The sequence below is a fragment of the Rhinopithecus roxellana genome, chromosome 17 (genome assembly GCF_007565055.1).
Source record: "Rhinopithecus roxellana isolate Shanxi Qingling chromosome 17, ASM756505v1, whole genome shotgun sequence".
Lineage (NCBI taxonomy): Eukaryota > Metazoa > Chordata > Mammalia > Primates > Cercopithecidae > Rhinopithecus > Rhinopithecus roxellana.
In genome coordinates, this window is record NC_044565.1 from 85,920,407 (window position 1) to 85,933,892 (window position 13,486).

The 13,486-nt window shown below is 45.6% G+C and overlaps 1 protein-coding gene across 4 annotated transcripts in view; it reads left to right on the forward strand.

Moving 5' to 3' along the window:
- SPTBN1 (spectrin beta, non-erythrocytic 1) overlaps window positions 1-13,486 on the forward strand; it is a 212,491-nt gene that overhangs the window by 166,875 nt on the left and 32,130 nt on the right. For all 4 annotated transcript variants that reach the window (XM_030921675.1, XM_030921676.1, XM_010378898.2 and 1 more), the window contains 8 exons: window positions 429-587; window positions 1,570-1,872; window positions 3,714-3,867; window positions 4,550-5,420; window positions 5,508-5,645; window positions 6,482-7,238; window positions 8,175-8,377; window positions 13,390-13,480. In XM_030921675.1, coding sequence (XP_030777535.1) covers window positions 429-587; window positions 1,570-1,872; window positions 3,714-3,867; window positions 4,550-5,420; window positions 5,508-5,645; window positions 6,482-7,238; window positions 8,175-8,377; window positions 13,390-13,480 — 2,676 coding nt within the window. The remainder of the gene's footprint in view (window positions 1-428; window positions 588-1,569; window positions 1,873-3,713; window positions 3,868-4,549; window positions 5,421-5,507; window positions 5,646-6,481; window positions 7,239-8,174; window positions 8,378-13,389; window positions 13,481-13,486) is intronic.

Sequence of the window (13,486 nt, forward strand, 5' to 3'; positions counted from 1 at the left end):
TTCAGAAGTTTAAATTTTTTTAAAGTGGCTCAGGGTGGAATGAATGAGAAATTCGTATGAATTCTTAGAAAAATCATGTATCTTTTTTATATGATCAAAGCTATTTAAGAGAATTTATTTCCTCTTAAAGTAAGAGATTTATAATTTACTTATATTGCTTCATATCTACAGTTTTGTTTTCCAAGTACAACACAGAATCTTTAGATTTAGATAATGGAAGAGCGTTCCCATGAGGATACACTAAGAGAAAAACCCATTTTTTTCATCAAGGCTTGAGAGTCAATGATGGTGGGAATGGGATTTCCCATTCAAGTTGTCAGGTTTTTTTGAGAAATACTAGCTGTTAACTGTAGCCACGGAAGTTTCCTTCAACACTACAGGAAACTGTTTGTGTTTGTGTGTGTATGTGTGTATTTTCATTTTTGTAGGCCTGGGAAAGACTGGAAAAAGCGGAACATGAAAGAGAACTGGCTTTGCGGAATGAGCTCATAAGACAGGAGAAACTGGAACAGCTCGCCCGCAGATTTGATCGCAAGGCAGCTATGAGGGAGACTTGGCTGAGTGAAAACCAGCGTCTGGTGTCTCAGGTTCTGCTCTTGACATTATTAAAAAGACTGTTCCTGGGATAATCTAGAAACACAGACATATGCCAGGGGCATAGGGTCAGAGGACAGCTGCTTATCGACATTCATTATTCTGGAGGAACTGTCAGGTCACCTTGGCTACTTCCCATGAAGAGGATGTTTATAATTTCTAATATATATTTCTGTTTATCTAACTTTTCATAGATGTGGAAGCAGCTCAAGCAGAGTTTGTTTAGAGCCATTGAGTGTGTGTGAACTGTTCACATTTATAAGTTCTAACAGTTTCTCTCTTTTCTTTAATCTTTGACCAACTAATCCTTCGAGGCAGTTAGACTGGTTGTGAAATAAGCAAAACTGGCTTGCTTTTCCACCTGACTTGATATAAGCTATCACCTGCTCTAGCTTTTCAGTCAGGTACTAGATATCAGCTGGGCTCCTCTGCAAAATGAGCAGTTACTAGTTTGCTTTCAGGAGGGCATCTAAGTTCAAGGCAGAGACCAGTGAGGTGGGGGACTCAGGAGTCAGATTTGGATTTAAGACCACCAGGGATTAATGTGTGCTCAATATTTCATGTCTGTTCTGTTTCCTTTGGCAGGGGGGTGACGGGCAGGGGGCAGGAAATGTTTTTTTGTTTGTTTGTTTTGTTTTGTTTTGTTTTTTTGAGGCGGAGTTTCACTCTTGTCATTTAGGCTGGAGTGCAGTGGTGCCATCTCAGCTCACTGCAACCTCTGCCTCCCAGGTTCAAGCGGTTTTCCTGCCTCAGCCTACCAAGTAGCTGGGATTACAGGCACGTGCCACCACGCCTGGCTAATTTTTGTATTTTTAGTAGAGACAGGGTTTCACAGTGTTGGCCAGGCTAGTCTCGAACTCCTGACCTCAGGTGATCCGCCCACCTCAGCCTCCCAAAGTGCTGGGATTACAGGCGTGAGCCACCGTGCCTGGGTGGATTTTTTATTTTCCTTCTTTTCATTCCATTTCTCTGTAGGACAACTTTGGGTTTGACCTTCCGGCAGTTGAGGCCGCCACAAAAAAGCACGAGGCCATTGAGACAGACATTGCCGCATACGAGGAGCGTGTGCAGGCTGTGGTAGCCGTGGCCAGGGAGCTCGAGGCCGAGAATTACCACGACATCAAGCGCATCACAGCGAGGAAGGACAATGTCATCCGACTCTGGGAATACCTACTGGAACTGCTCAGGGCCCGGAGACAGAGGCTCGAGATGAACCTGGGGCTGCAGAAGATATTCCAGGAAATGCTCTACATTATGGACTGGATGGATGAAATGAAGGTAAAATCTGACTGAAGGGAAGGAGGACAGAGCTGATCCAACCAGCGCTCTCTTCATTGGGACTCATTCACTAAACCCCTACATACAGCTGTGTGCCTTGTCTAACTGCCCACCTGTACAGCTAGAGAGGAGCCACATCACCCATGGGAAGATTGCTAGCTCAGGAATTAAATGAGACATGAAGTGTGAAAAAGTTCAGTAGCTAGAGCTCTGTTTCTGTGATTTACGTCTATCTTAGATATATTCCAGTGTAGGGAATCAATCACATTGTGGTTTTCTTTATTTTTAATTTTTCAGGGTTAAACTAACTTACCATTTCACTGATCTTTGAGTGAGTGGTACTACTTTGGGCAGGGGTCCCAGAGAGGTGGTATGGGGAGAAGGAAGGAGTGGTAGGTGCCACAGAGGAGAGGTAAGGAACCAGGCAGCCAGAGTTCTGATTGTGAGTGTCTGAGTAGCCTAATCCTCTTTGAGCCCTCTTTCTTGGTCTTTAAATGGAGATCGTACTTACTATCTATCTTATCCAGTTATTGCAAGGATGGAATGCGGTAGTATGTGCACAGATCATAGGATGGACTGGATGGCAGTGGCTGCTCGTGCTGTTTATTGACCGCTCTCAGCATAGAGTTCCAACCTTTCCTCCTTCCCAGGAAGAGACCTGCTATCATGCCATGGCCCTGTACCTGTTCCTGTCCTCCGATGCAGGCCATGGAATGCTCAGCCATGTCAAGCAGTTCTCTAGCTGGAAGGCCTTTAGCCTTGTAGATAGAAGAAAATAGGTCAGTTTTCAGACAGTCCCATGAAACCTCCTTTTGTCTCAGCACACTGTGCTCCCAAGCTTGACCTTATGCAAGAGATTCCCTTCCCAGGATATAAGCTGTCATCTGTTGCCTACCTCTTGGACTGTTCCTGGCAGAGGGGCAAGGTCACCTGATACCATCAGTTTTCCCTGCTATTGTTCCGGATTTATGATTTTCTTAGGTCTTGTCTCTCTTGACCTCTCAAAATAGAAACGTTCGTAAAATCTAGCAGAGAGGGACTTTTCATTTTGTAAATCATGATGCACATTGTAACTCAGTTGGTCCAGAGACTTCTCAGAAGTAAGAGTGAAGTAGAAATCCCATCTGGTAAGGATGTAGAATGAGGCCCCCAAATTTGGCTGGTTGATGGAAGAAACAAGAAAATATCAGTGGGTTCAAACTTAAACCCTAGAAGTTGCTTGGGGTCTGCTAAGCAAGACAGCCACCTGACCCTGCTCTCCTTATTGGTTTAAAGATGTGGCTTATAAGCTTTTCAAGTAGATTCTTCTCCCATAGATTGTGTAAGTATAGTAGAGGCATACCAATAAGCTCTTAACAGAGGAAAAACATTCACTTACAGGCTCAGCAACTTCTAAAAGATTTCTTTCAACTTTGAAGTGACCAAGTCTATCACCTTTATTTATTTTTTTTATTTTTAAGCAGTTGTTGCAGCGGTTTCTTCTTGAAGTTTCAGTTTATATTTTGGAATCTTTCATACAGCACCCCTGCCCACCCTCCCCATCCCCACCCCTGCTGGCCCTCACCACCTTTTTCTTCTATTCTGCACTTTTTAGTGTAGATTTGACTTGCTTATTCCAAGGTTGGTAATCGTTAGTTTGTGATAGCTCTCCTGACTCAGGCCTTCAGGTTTGATTTGTTTTATTCTGGTTTGTTGACCATCATCTTCCCCTGAAGGTGTGGGGTCCATGGCAGACTAGAGGGAAGGCACAGCTTCATTGCTGGCTCTCTGTCCAAAGATTACGTCATGCTGAAGTCAAGGCTATAGTCACAGATGTCCTTTTGGTTGCTTCTTGTGCACAGGTGCTAGTATTGTCTCAAGACTATGGCAAACACTTACTTGGTGTGGAAGACCTGTTACAGAAGCACACCCTGGTTGAAGCAGACATTGGCATCCAGGCAGAGCGGGTGAGAGGTGTCAATGCCTCTGCCCAGAAGTTCGCAACAGACGGGGAAGGTAAGGATGGCCCATTCCAAGCATTACCTCCAGATTACCAGAGATTCATATTTATAGAAACACAATGGGGCTTTTGAAGTTACTCTGCCACTATACATTCCTAGTGGGTTTGTCATGGGAGCATGAGATACAGTGGAGTGGCCTTCTGAACACTAACTCTGTCTTGTTTTTCTGGAATTCATATGTCCTTTCCTTAAATACACAAATGCTGCTTGGCTTTGAGTGGCTTGGTGTTTGGCAGTGAGACTTTTGCCAGACCTCACTCTTTCTGGCCATGCACCGACACCCTGGTATGGCTGCTCCAGCGGCTCCTGGTTTTCACAGCTGGTTGCACATATCTCTGTTTGGAGGATGTTTAGAATGATTTGGTTTTGCTTCATGTATTTCTAGAAACAATTATATTCAATTGCCTTTTTCATATGATTCAAGTGCTTTCTTGCAGGAGGATGATCACTTGGTCTGCGGTTGGGCAAAAAAAAAAAAATATTTATCATTGCCCTCACTCCTGTTCTAGTCAAGATATTAGAAGGTGCTCCATTGCCTTATCACATGGCCCTGCATTTAGATTTAGCAGTGAGCTGGTAATCATAAGTACACGGGCTGTAGCTCACTGCCTGTCGGTGAGCCTGCACCCGTGCTGAGCTCCATCACACACCTACATTCCTTCCTTGATGTTAAACAGGTTACAAGCCCTGCGACCCCCAGGTGATCCGAGACCGCGTGGCCCACATGGAGTTCTGTTATCAAGAGCTTTGCCAGCTGGCGGCTGAGCGCAGGGCCCGTCTGGAAGAGTCCCGCCGCCTCTGGAAGTTCTTCTGGGAGATGGCAGAAGAGGAAGGCTGGATACGGGAGAAGGAGAAGATCCTGTCCTCAGACGATTACGGGAAAGACCTGACCAGCGTCATGCGCCTGCTCAGCAAGCACCGGGCGTTCGAGGACGAGATGAGCGGCCGCAGTGGCCACTTCGAGCAGGCCATCAAGGAAGGCGAAGACATGATCACGGAGGAGCACTTCGGGTCGGAGAAGATCCGTGAGAGGATCATTTACATCCGGGAGCAGTGGGCCAACCTAGAGCAGCTCTCGGCCATTCGGAAGAAGCGCCTGGAGGAGGCCTCCCTGCTGCACCAGTTCCAGGCAGATGCTGACGACATTGATGCCTGGATGCTGGACATCCTCAAGATTGTCTCCAGCAGCGACGTGGGCCACGATGAATATTCCACACAGTCTCTGGTCAAGAAACACAAGGACGTGGCGGAAGAGATTGCCAATTACAGGCCCACCCTTGACACGCTGCACGAGCAAGCCAGCGCCCTCCCCCAGGAGCATGCCGAGTCTCCAGACGTGAGGGGCAGGCTGTCAGGCATCGAGGAGCGATATAAGGAGGTGGCAGAGCTGACACGGCTGCGGAAGCAGGCACTCCAGGACACCCTGGCCCTGTACAAGATGTTCAGCGAGGCCGATGCCTGTGAGCTCTGGATCGACGAAAAGGAGCAGTGGCTCAACAACATGCAGATCCCAGAGAAGCTGGAGGATCTGGAGGTCATCCAGCACAGGTGAGCGGGGCACTGCCAGTCATTGGCCTGTTCCTTGTGACCACCAGTGGGCCAGGAAGTAACCACCCTGTCAAATTGCCGTTTCAGATTTGAGAGCCTAGAACCAGAAATGAACAACCAAGCTTCCCGGGTCGCAGTGGTGAACCAGATTGCACGCCAGCTGATGCACAGTGGCAACCCAAGTGAGAAGGAAATCAAAGCCCAGCAGGACAAACTCAACACGAGGTGAGCACGCAGCCAGCAGCCTGCCAGCCTCCCGCGTGTGGGGCTGGGGAGGGTGAGGTCACTCACTGAGCCTTGCTGTTGGGAATTTCCCACATGGGGTCATTGACATTGCAACACTGATGTCATGGCATTGGCACCTGCCTTTTGACACGTCCTTGTTTTGTAAGAAGTGTCTCTCAGGGCAACATCATTGGTTGCGGGAGGATGATCTGAGCCAGCCCAGCGCCTGCCCCTCTGCACACCAAAGTTAGGGCCTTGGTGTGACCTGTGTCCAGTGTAGAAGGTATCAAGATGACACCTGTGCTATCCATTTTAAAGTAACTTCAGGAACAGGACTCTAGCATGTTCAACACTTAATTTGCCAATGGGAAAGTCCTGATTGTCAGGGCAGACCTTTGTTCCAGTGTTACCTTTTTGTTGAGTAAACATGTTTGAGTAAGTTGTGGCACCTGGCCCCAGTTTTGAAGGTTACCATCAGTCTTAGAGTCTTAGATTTGGAAAACATTCATTAGGTGGAGTTCAGAGATGTATAAAATGTGTGTTGCAGACATGAATTAATTGACTCTGGGAATGGATGTGTTGTAATTGCTCACATTGGAGCTCTGTAACACATTCCTCTTTGTGACAGGCTTTTTCCGGATTACATTGCATCCCTGAGCCATTTACATTATATTTGGTGTTCATAGTCTGAGTGAGATAATTTTCCAAAAAGCATGTACTGAAAGCAAAGATGGAGAAAACAGATAAGCAGCATTAACCCATCACTGTTCCTTTTGCAGTCCAGCCGTGGTCGGTCTTCCCTTTTTCACACTCGCTCTCTGCCCCTGCACTCACAGGTGGAGCCAGTTCAGAGAACTGGTTGACAGGAAGAAGGATGCCCTGCTGTCTGCCCTGAGCATCCAGAACTACCACCTTGAGTGCAACGAAACCAAATCCTGGATTCGGGAAAAGACCAAGGTCATCGAGTCCACCCAGGACCTGGGCAATGACCTGGCTGGCGTCATGGCCCTGCAGCGCAAGCTGACCGGCATGGAGCGGGACTTGGTGGCCATTGAGGCAAAGCTGAGTGACCTGCAGAAGGAGGCGGAGAAGCTGGAGTCCGAGCACCCCGACCAGGCCCAGGCCATCCTGTCTCGGCTGGCCGAGATCAGCGACGTGTGGGAGGAGATGAAGACCACCCTGAAAAACCGAGAGGCCTCCCTGGGAGAGGCCAGCAAGCTGCAGCAGTTCCTACGGGACTTGGACGACTTCCAGTCCTGGCTCTCTAGGACCCAGACAGCAATCGCCTCGGAGGACATGCCAAACACCCTGACCGAGGCCGAGAAGCTGCTCACGCAGCATGAGAACATCAAGAACGAGATTGACAACTATGAGGAGGACTACCAGAAGATGAGGGACATGGGCGAGATGGTCACCCAGGGGCAGACCGATGCCCAGTACATGTTTCTGCGGCAGCGGCTGCAGGCCCTGGACACTGGATGGAACGAGCTGCACAAGATGTGGGAGAACAGACAAAATCTCCTTTCCCAGTCACATGCCTACCAGCAGTTCCTCAGAGACACGAAGCAAGCAGAAGCCTTTCTTAACAACCAGGTAAGGTTTGTTCCTGCCTTTGCTTCCTTTCCATGAAAGCAGCCCTGGCTGCCTTTTGAAATGTTTTGGCTGGGGCAGCTGATTTAACCCACACCTGTATGGAATTATATGGATAATTTAGAGACAGATTTTTTTTCCCAATACTCTTGAGGCGCTGAAATCCATCACATTGTAGGGGACAGGAATTGCTTTGCATAGGAGCTGCTTTGCCTTACAAAGTACTATTTGATTTCAACTGCCATTTAGGACATAGTATGTCCTCATAATTGAGGTATTGATCCCATTTAAAAGATACAGTGAGGGCCAGGCATGATGACTCACTCCTATAATCCCAGCTCTTGGGAAGGCAGGGGCAGGAGAATCACTTGAGCCCAGGAGGTCAAGGCTGAAGTGAGCTGTGATTGTGCCACTGCCCTCCAGCCTGGGTAGCAGGATGAGACACTGTCTCTTTAAAAAAAAAAAAAAAAAAAGTACAGTGAAGATTTTGTTTTTTTCTTGAGACCAATCTGTCTTCTTGCTCTAAAAGGGTCAGGGACTTCACCTGAGGACACAAGGCAGCGATTAGAGAAATAAAAACAGCTGAGGATAGTCACCAACTTCAGGATTGCTACTGTCTCAATGAGAGAGTATGAAGGGTACATTACTGTTGCCTTGACGGGCACGTGAGAGGACCCTTGAGGCTGATGCACAAAGCTTTGGTTCCTTTCCTCACTCACTTTGGAAAAAAAATTTTAGAGCATTTAACCCCTGAGGAAATTCGGTCAGTTACAGTGTCCCACTGGGTTTTTTTACCTCGTAACTTTTAATTTGATATGATGTAATTATTTCAGGTAAGTGTAATGAAAGTGTTGTGAAGTATGTTGCATGGAAATGTAGAACACAGGAAAATGAAATCCTTCATTGATCCGTTATGACATGTTTCTCTTTTTAAATAAGGAGTATGTTCTGGCTCACACTGAAATGCCTACCACCTTGGAAGGAGCTGAAGCAGCAATTAAAAAGCAAGAGGACTTCATGACCACCATGGACGCCAATGAGGAGAAGATCAACGCTGTGGTGGAGACTGGCCGGAGGCTGGTGAGCGATGGGAACATCAACTCAGATCGCATCCAGGAGAAGGTGGACTCTATTGACGACAGGTACAGTTTTCTGAGGTTCTTAAGGGAGACTTGCATGTTGGGGCTCTCAAACTTCTGAATTGTTGGCCAGAAGCCCTTGGGAGTGTGGGCATAAATTTCCCAGTGGGCGGAATATGGGCGCCCAGCAGAATTTCATCTACCCAAACAGAAAATTAGTGAGCCGTGCATGACTGCCTGAGAATGTGGTTCTGGTGAGACATGTACAAGTGTCCACAAAAGGAAAGAAAGCCTGAGAAGCCAAGCTAATTCTTAACCAAGGACCTGTAAGAGCTGCAATGCTGCATCGCATTCAGGTGTAAGCCATGCCCTTTGAGGATTGACACATGCTTGTGTCACCTGATAGGACCCCTGGCGCCAGATACTCCCAGCTAAGCCCATGTTTCCCTTCATCCATGAGAAAGAAACCTGTCAGCAGAGTGGGAAGGGAGGGTGAAGCTGGCCTGTTCTGAGTACCTGGCAAAGCCACAAAGGAACATAATCTGGACTTTTTTAGAAAATTGGCTTGGATAGTGCTGTAATAGGATCTTTTTCATGATGGGAGGTAAATAAGAGCAAAGGTTATTTTCCTCTTCTGCCAGGGCATCTCCAGGATTGGATACACTTTCTTCATTTCTTGTTTAAAATTATTTATTTATTTACTTTGTGTGTGTGTGTGTGTGTGTGTGTGTGTGTGTGTGTGTGTGTGTGTCTGAAAGATTTCCTGCCTGGCTGGAGGCCAGTGGACTCCATTTGACCCTAACTCTTTGACTCACCCCTTCCTCTTGCCTTGCCCTGGTTACTTAAGTTGGAGGTTGGGGCAGATCAGGGGTTGGATGCACTAGCACAGGCCAGTCTGGACCAGCCACTGGATCAGTCACTAGCCTCTGTTCCAGTTAGGGTTGAATTTAACAGCTTGCTGTGAGACTGATATCATCAAAAAACAAACTCTTCCTCTGTGCCTCTCTTCTGGCCTTCAGGTGTATTGGAAAGGAAAAATACTCCTTTGCTTACCACATCCGAGAGGGTTTCCTGGGACCCCCGGTCAGGTTGACTTAAAATAAGATGGGTGGAGAGGGGATGACTGTTTCCAAAGATTGAACTCCTGTCTTTAGCACTTCCAATCTTTTTTTCTTAGCTGATTCCCAGCCTGAACCGTATGTTCTCTAGGGTGGTATTGTGGAATAGAGCATAACTTATATTAATTATAATTTTGTATCTGTTGCTTTTAAAACAGCTGCAAAAAAGAAAAATAAATCCACCAAACCCTCCTTAAATGAGTGTGAGAAACAGTGATTGGGCAAAGCATTCTTAACCTAGAGGAAAAAAACTTCCTTTTTTGTAATACTAACTCTGAGTATTTTGTAAATAAGGTATCCTATGTACTTCATGTTAGATGCGCACAGCTGGTTTCCTACAGGCGGGCTTGGCTGTTAGGGACATGTGCATTCAGGCAGGCGTGCAGCTGTCTTGGTGCTTCCTTGGTTTCTTTTTATGTCCCCAGTGCTGCAACAGTACAAAGCTGTTGGAAGCAGATGATGCTGTCAAGACTCCTGGATATGAGAAAACATTTCAGCAGCAGCAGTCCTCAGTTGTGGCTTAACCTTCCTTTTGCCCTTGACCAAGAGCCCGGGCTCCTGGTGTTCCAGAGCTTCCTTAGGTTTCCTCAGTTTTAAAAAAGAAATGTAAAAATGACCCTGTACTATCAATAAGCATAATAAAGATGGAAGGAGGGAGCTTCCAGATGAGCTGCCATCGGGAGAACTACATTTTCTTATTTTTCTCCACTGATGTTAACTGAACTCTGATTTCACTTTAATGTCCCCAGAGGCCCACAGAACTGAAACTGACCCTCGAGGGTACTTGTCTGTTATGAAAACACACACATTTGTGAGTTCCAGGTGTTGTAGGAGCACAAGCTAAGTAAACATCTAAACCTTCAGATGTAATCCCCACTCCTCGAAACATCCTGACACTGTGGTGAAGCGGTTCTCCTAGAATGTAGTCATTATAATGTGCTTACATTCAGGAAATCTCCTGAGCTGTTGAAATGAAAGAGTACCAGAACAAAGACACTGACTCTGACAGGTGTGGGTGGGGCATGAGTGGCCTTCAGAGTGCCTGTGAGTGGGGAGAGACTGTCCTCAGCCTGCCCTTGCGGATGTGAACAGGGAGGGAGGGAGCTCCTGGCCAAAAGGGAAATTCCAGCCACAGCACAGTTCATGGGGAACAAGGAACAGTATCCAGCTTCATAAAGCAAGACCCTCTCTCACACCGGAAAACAGGCTTAAAAATTACCCAGTTGTTTCACTCAGGCACCTGGGGTTCTTGACTATTCACAGAAACCAGAACACCCACATCTGCTTCATGTGATGAGGGAGCTTTTTTGAGTCTTCTGACGGGGAGAGAACGTGAGAGATGGAAAAGCACTCTTAGTTCTGTGGAAACTACAGCCTAGTTTTAGAAGGTCCTTCTCAGGCCCTTGCCTATAATTGAATCCGAGATCCAACATGGAATTTCCTGAGTTTCACTTCCCGTGAATGATGTCCATTGCACTAGTAAACCATTAAGCCACACTCGCTTCTTTTAAGTGTTTTCTGAGTCAGTGGCAGTCCCAGATGCCTGTGTGGCTGTGTTTCACACCACACAAAGGCCATTGTCACACCTGCGCATAGATCGGTGTCATTTGGACATGTGATTCTAAATCCTTGCCTCCTCCTTCCCATCTTGATGGTCCCACTGTAAAACAAAGGCTGCCCAGGCAGGTATCTGCTGGGCATGCATGAGAGTTGATTATATAAGAAACACATTGAGGATTCTGTCTGGTTGTATTTCTCCCTTAATGAACCTTTCCAGACAGTGTTTGAAGTTGCGTTCATTTCTATTATTTCCGTGAGAGGCGAGGATGTGTGTCCTGTTGTTAATTTCCAGTATCTGGGATTCTTCCCTGCCACTGTAGGACTTAAATGAGATGCCATGCCGAAGGGAATGGAATCCTTTATCCCTTTGACTAGGGACAGGACTCCTGCATTTGTCACTAACTCCAACTCATATTACCTCCTTTCTAAAGATTTGCGTTCTTGAACTCCCCTCGAAATAGAATTGGAATTTGAGGGAAGGGAATTTCCTTTTGACCTTCGTAACCCATCCACATTCTTAGATGACTAATTCTTTTTAGCCCAAATTCACTAACAGTCTTTTATTTTTTTAAATTTAATTTTGGTCTCTGATGATAGATGCAATGACATAAAATGTCTCTGGCCTTATTATTTTTTGTTGTTATAAAAGCAGTAAATGTCTAACATTTTCAAGGGGAGAACTACTGTCCTTAATCCCATCTGTAGCATATGCCATTTTAAGTGTTTGGCTTCTAACCCATGCCTTGGAGTTTTGTATTGTTTAATATGTATAAACTCTTTTCATTTAGCATTATAGTGTAACTATTTTTCTATGTTTGCGTTTTGCCTGTGTGGGATAAGCATATTAAAATCTCTTTTCCTGATGCTATGGAACTCCTTTCAACTTAAAAAAATTAAAAAGGCATTATTTCTATCTAACATATGCCTAATATTTTTATTTATAATAATTGTATATAATACTGTAATTTACATAATATAATTATATATGATGTTATAACATGTAAATATGTATAATTTCTACTGTTCTGTAGCCACTGGTACCTGCAGGAGCTATAGGGGCAGAGGGCTTTTTCCTTTGGTTCTCCAGGCAGACAACGGCTATGACACTGCATTGTCCGCAGCCACTGAGGGCCTGTGTGGTGCATGCATCTCTACTCTAACATCTTTCTTTCTCCTGGGGAATGTCCACAGCCACTGAGGGCCTGTGTGGTGCATGCATCTCTACTCTAACATCTTTCTTTCTCCTGGGGAAGTTTCTTCAGACACCAGTCAGCAGCACGTGTTCACCACGCTGCTTTTACTCAGTGTGGTGGAGAATCCAAGGCTATGTGTTCTTCCTCATCCCTGCCTCAGGGTTTGGCGGATGGAGGAGAGACCTTGTGCAGGCACAGGCAGTAAGAAATTGCTCTACGAATCAGATTGGAAACCCAGCTGTCCTCAGTTGCACTCTTCCTTTATCTGTCTTAATACCCTGAATATAGACTGGCTTTCTTGCTTAGGCAACTCAGGAATATCAAGGAAGTGTATGTATGGCAGTGCTTCTGAATCCTCAGTGGGTCCTCCCGTATTGGAAGTAAAGCTCTCCCCTGTTGTGGTGGAGCCACTGGAAGACAATCCTTTGCTAGGCATTCACGCTGCTCTTTCTCAGTTTCCAGTCTCTAAGCCACTGGATGCATGAAGGAAGTTTGCCAAAGAATGCTGGCACCTTCACAGCAGATGAGGAAGGAGCCAAGTAGGGAGTGAGGACCCCCTTTACTTTAGCGTTTACCAAATTCAGCAGCTCTTTCTAATTCTTACAAGTTATTATTTAAGGTTTTGTGTTTTAACTTCTTTGAGCTTTAACTACCCTTATCAATTGATTAAAAGTGGAATTGAGTTAGTATGTAGTCTTACAGGTCTAAAAATTTTCATTCCTTTTTGTTTTATTTTTGGTGAGTTTTTTTTAAGATGAGAAACTGTTTATCAGGAAACATTTGTTTAAAGCCAGTTACATGATTATATATATTTTCTTAGCCTTGTATGTGTCACCCAGGTATAAGCTTCTTAAAAATAAGTTTCCAGTTCTCCCCCGGTGCCTAAAATAAGGATTTGTACATAGCGTGTGCTCGTATGTTTTTCTCAACACCAGATTAGGAGGCACCAGATTTGTATAGATCATTTGACAGTATGTTCGGCCTGTTGTGTAGTTTGGGCAGGTGTTTGGGTCTCTCTGGGACTGCGGCTTACTCCTTTGGAGGATGCTAAAATCTCTTTATCTTCTCTCTTCACATTATTGAGAACTGCAAGTGAACTCTTTTTAGCGTAGTTAGAAATTCAGGAAAGAAATTGATTTGTATTCTGTATTTCAAGATTCTCTACTTTTTTCTTTAAAAATTATTTTTGTTACCATTCTAATAGACATAGGAAGAATCGTGAGACAGCCAGTGAACTTTTGATGAGGTTGAAGGACAACAGGGATCTACAGAAATTCCTGCAAGATTGTCAAGAGGTATGT